The sequence below is a fragment of the Microtus oregoni genome, unplaced genomic scaffold (assembly GCF_018167655.1).
Source record: "Microtus oregoni isolate MIOR12 unplaced genomic scaffold, Mior012 000009F_ref0000495, whole genome shotgun sequence".
Classification (NCBI taxonomy): domain Eukaryota; kingdom Metazoa; phylum Chordata; class Mammalia; order Rodentia; family Cricetidae; genus Microtus; species Microtus oregoni.
In genome coordinates, this window is record NW_024543068.1 from 43,227,353 (window position 1) to 43,232,165 (window position 4,813).

Below are 4,813 nucleotides of genomic sequence, written 5' to 3' on the forward strand. Positions count from 1 at the left end.
AACATTTGTCTGTGAGTCGTTACAACAGGTGATCACTGCAGCAAGCTCTCCATTGCAACTCAGAACATCTTTATTAGAATTCGTTCAGTGTGGGTCAACAGCCACAAAAATAAATGCTGACTGAGAAAGGATAAATACAAATATTTAAACAAAAATGTTTGCAGCATTCATAGCGCAAATTGTACCTGAACTGAAGGGATATATATATGCATATATACATATGTATATGTATATATGTATATACACACATATATAATGTGTTCATTATTCACTTTGCACTAACTATATACACATATTTATTTATAATTTGCCAAGTTCTATAAACAAGATACCTGCAACAATATATATAAAGGGCATTCTATCAACTGAATTTAATATAAGCACAGAGTAAACAGCTATACACATAAAATTGAATATCTTTTTTGCTGTATATCTACAAAAACAAAGATATCAGCTGAAAAGCCTATGTTTCACTTAAAGCTAGTATTTATAAAGTAGCCTGCTCCTGGCAAAATCTGTCCACAAATGGAAAAAGGATACTATTCTTAGTTTTCGTCTCAGTTGAAATTAGAGGAGCATTTTAAACTCCAACTTGGCTAAAAAAAAAAGCCTTCAAATTCTCTATAAATCGAATGGTATCTTTGCAAATTAGCTCTACTTAATAAAAGAGACAAAAATATCAAGATATATATGAATTTAGCCTATTTTTTATTTCTGTGTGTTCATAGTAAACATTTTTGTAAGTGACAAACACGGGCATATGACCACAGTATCACAATCAAGAAATTTTAAGACAACATTAACAATCACTCAAATTGATGCGGCATTTGCGCAACACAGGTTACATATTTGCAAGGTTTACCTATAAGTACAATAGGTATTAACATTTCACTACATTTAGAAAAAATAAAAGTGACCTGTTAGTGACCACATACATCGAAATATACACAACACAAACTGAAGGCAATCCTTAATTTGTCCCCTTCCGATTCAATTCAATGGGCAGTGTTGCCAACTAAACAACTTTCCTTTTTCGCTTGTTTGTTTGTTTTAATACTTAGTATACCAAGTGCATTTGCTAGAATCCAATCTTTGGTCTAAAAGTAAACAAAAGGTAAAAACAGTTCTTTAAAGAAAAGGACAAAACAATAAATGGCCAATATAATTTCTTGGGCACCTTTACTACAAATTCTTAAATACAAATTACAGTGTAACATTTTTAAACTCTCTCCATAATTTAGGTTGTTCTCAAGGCCTGCGTCCACCAGATAGCTCCATGATAACTTATAATACTGCACACATGGAAATCTGGCAGCCCTATGAGATAGGCTTGTCAGGTTTGAATGAAATGGCAAAGCAGTCACTATTTAGATACACATTCTACTATAATTTGACGTCCAAACCTTATATTCTACAATGTATTCTCCCACATTGCACCTCGCTGACACTCCACACCTTGTTAGAATAGTAAACAATCCTAAAGACTGAACAAACGTACAGAAATGGGGGGAGGGCTTAATAAAAAATACCTGGACTTATTTTTTTAATTATCATTTACAATGCAAATGTGTGTAAAACGTTCACTTACAGTCTGGTCCCCGGGATGTTAATGTATTAAAGGGTTGGAAGAAGACCCCTGATTTTGATGTGTGAAATAATCAGACAGTCCCCCGGACAGTCCTGTCGTAAAACTTGGCAAAGAGGGTCTTAAGGACTCACAGGGCAGGGTCGAGGGGGCCTGCGGCGACGTAGAGGAGGACGCGGCCCGGGCGCTCATGGACGTGCTGGTCTGCGAAGTCATTGACGGGTGCGGGACGTGGGGGAAAAAGTAACTTGTCTGGCCCGCGAGCAGGTTGACGGAGCAGGGGTTGAGGGAGTAGGTCCCGGAGCAGGGCACCGACAGGCCGCAGGGCACGGAGGCGGCGAGCGCAGCGGCCGTGAGGTGGTGTGTGGCGTACGGGATCTCCCCGTTGACCAGCCGGTCCACGCTCAGCCCGTTGGCGGTCGAGAAGGAGTGGTTGTTGCCCAGCGAGTTCTGAGTCAACACGGAGCTGTAGGGCATGGGGTGGCTGGGGTAGGCCGACGTGGTGCCGTTGTAACTCAAAGTGCTGCTGGCGCGGGGGTGGTGCAGGGACAAGAAGGGCGACATGGGCCAGTAGAGGGAGCCGGCGCGGTCCATGAAGGTGAGGCCGGTGGAGGTGAGGCGCGCCCCGCGCTTGAAGGCCAGCTTGGCCCGAGACGTGGTGGAGCGGCGTCGCAGCTTGCCGGTCGTGCCGCCGATGAACACGTCGTCGCTGGACGGGTCCAGCATCCAGTAGTTGCCCTTGCCCGGGTCGTCGTAGTGGCGGGGTACCTTCACGAAGCACTTGTTGAGGGACAGGTTGTGGCGGATGGAGTTCTGCCAGCCCTGCTTGTTCTCGCGGTAGTAGGGGAAGTTCTTCATGATGAACTCGTAGATGCCGTTGAGCGTCAGGCGCTTCTCCGGGCTCTGCCGGATGGCCATCATGATGAGCGCGTTGTAGCTGAACGGCGGCTTCTCGTACTTGCCGTTCTTCTTGTCGCCCTCCTTGCCCCCCTCCCCGTCCTTGCCGCCCTCGCCCGCCCCCTTCTTCTCCTCCCCCCCGGCACCCGCGCCCTTCTCCTTCTCGTCCGGTCCGACGGGCGCCAGCTCGGCCGGCCCACCGCCCGGTTCGCCTTTGGCTCCCAACGCGTCGGCCTTGGCCCCGTCCAGGGCGGCGGGCGGCGGGAGCAGAAGCGGCTGTGGGCCCTTGTCGTCGTCGGCTGCTGGGGCGCCTCGTGCCTGCGGGGGCTGCGGGGCCGGGGGCGGCTGCTGCTGCTGCTGGGGAGGCGGCGGCGGCTGGGGCGCGGGCGGCGGCGGGTGGTGGTGGTGATGATGATGATGGTGATGCTGGGGGTGGTGGCTGTTGTGGTGGCCGTGGCTCGCGTGGTGGTTGTCGTTCTGGACGGCCTCGGGGACCAGGCTGTTGATGCTGAACGAGGACTTGGGAATCATTTTCACCTCTTTCCTATCTCCCATGTCCAGCATCACCCAGGCGTCGGGGGGCGGCGGCAGCGGCGGCGGCGCGGTAGCCGGGTAGCGGCGCGGCGGGCGGCCGGTGGGTTCGAAGCGGGGCGCGGGGGGAGCAGGCGGCGGCGGCGGCGGCGGCACTGAGCGCTCCGGCAGCAGCGCAGTTGGACCGCAGGCTCCGGCGCTGGCAAGGCATGTAGCAAAAGCTGCAACCACCCCTCAAGAATTAGAGAAAGCGAGAGAGAGTGGAAAGAGAGAGAAACAGAGAGAGAGAGAGAGAGAGAGAGAGAGAGAGAGAGAGAGAGAGGAAAAAAAAGCAAGAAGCAGAAGCAACCCACCGCCCGGGGTGCAGCGCCCCGCTCCGTTCCGCGCCCGGCCTCCCCCTCCCCCGCTGCCTCCTCCTCCTCCTCGCGCCGCAGCAGTCACAGCAGCAGCAGCGGCAGCCCGAAGGGGGGGAGAGCCGGGCGGCGGGCGGGCGCGTCCCGGAGCGGCCGCGGCGAGGCTGGGAGACAGCGATCGAGGCGGCTATAGCCACAATTAATTTTCCGAGCTACAGGCGCACACTAGGGCTGTAAAAAAATTTTTGGTTTAACCTTTCCTACCGCTGCACCAATCAGAACCGGCGGCGTGCGGGAGCGTCTGGCTGGCCGTCGACCAATCGGCGGTCCAGGGCCCGCCCACCCCCGCCCCGCCCTGGACCCGCCCCCTGTGCCTGCCCCCTCCGGGTGGCGGGGCCGGGGCCCGGGAGCCGCGCGGGGATCGGCGGGAGCTCGCCCACCCGGCCAGGATTAGCGCGGGGCGTGCGACCCGGGCCCCGGCCGCTTGCCTGCGGCCTCCTCCCTGTATGGGATTATTTTCCTTTGCGCGTCAATATTTATCCTTATTGATTAAAGTTTGTATCCATTTTTGTCTCTAAGAGCGGGGGCACGGCGGAGGGGCGAGCTGTGAGGGTGCGGGAGAGGGCGTGAACCTTAGAGACGCAGCAGCCCTGGAGCGCCCTGGGAGCCGACGGGCCAGAGGCCCGGGAGAGCCGGGTTTTCGGGGAGCCTAGCCTGGGATCTGGGGCGGGGGGCGGCCGTGGCCAGGCCGGTACTTACTGGTTTCTGAGGCCCTCGGCGAGCTCGGCCGCGAAGTGGGGCTGAGGGCGGCGTGCGGGGGCGGCCTTCCGGGCGGAGAGCTGCCCAGCGCGAACACAGTACCAAACAGTCCCGAAATAAAGCAGGTAACACGTGCGCGTTCCGTATGTCTCTCTCCACGCCAAGATCCGCGCTCACGCGCGGGTGACCGTGTGACGGTTTCTCCTCGGCACTCCACCTCTTCAGCTTCTAGGCAGTATTGGAAGCCGGTAGCCGCGATCGATCACCCTGGAAATATTTTCATTTCGCTTGACATTGAAGAAAATATGAGAGTGGGCGTCTACTTCCTTTTAAAAAAAAAAGAAAAAGAAAAAGAAAAATCCTATGTTTGCTCCTTTACCCCCATTTCACAAATGCTTTCTTTCTTTAAAACCTCAATCTTGAAGCATCAGTATGTCGAAAGCAGCTCTTGCCCTTCCTGGATGCTGCAGGAATGCTCCCGAGCGCCTGGGAAACGTGGATTTGACAGTCCTGGCTTCTGGAGTTTAGGGGTGGTGTGGTGGGGAGGTTGAAATGAGTGGATAGCTTGTGATTCAAGGGCTTTAAAAAGATCCCTTGGCTGAGGCGAGGACTAAGGTCCAGCATTTCCCAGGGACTGGAATTTAGAGCGGAGCAGGCAGACCAGAAGCGTCTCAGCCCTCAGGGCTCA

General features: G+C 53.6%; 1 protein-coding gene across 3 annotated transcripts; it reads right to left on the reverse strand.

Annotated features, from left to right (window-relative positions):
- Positions 1–7: 7 nt before the first annotated feature.
- Positions 8–4,332, reverse strand: Foxg1 (forkhead box G1). 3 transcript variants are annotated; one of them, XM_041658441.1, is made up of 3 exons: positions 4,126–4,263; positions 3,367–3,597; positions 8–3,234 (listed from the first exon to the last, which is right to left on the reverse strand). In XM_041658441.1, the coding sequence occupies exon 3, from the start codon at positions 3,044–3,046 to the stop codon at positions 1,607–1,609; it is 1,440 nt and encodes a 479-aa protein (XP_041514375.1). In that variant the 5' UTR covers positions 3,047–3,234; positions 3,367–3,597; positions 4,126–4,263; the 3' UTR covers positions 8–1,606. The 3 variants fall into 3 exon arrangements, with proteins under 3 accessions (XP_041514375.1, XP_041514373.1, XP_041514374.1); XM_041658439.1 differs by having other exon boundaries at positions 8–3,597; positions 4,126–4,332; XM_041658440.1 differs by lacking the exon at positions 3,367–3,597 and having other exon boundaries at positions 4,126–4,254.
- Between the last annotated feature and the right edge of the window lie 481 nt (positions 4,333–4,813).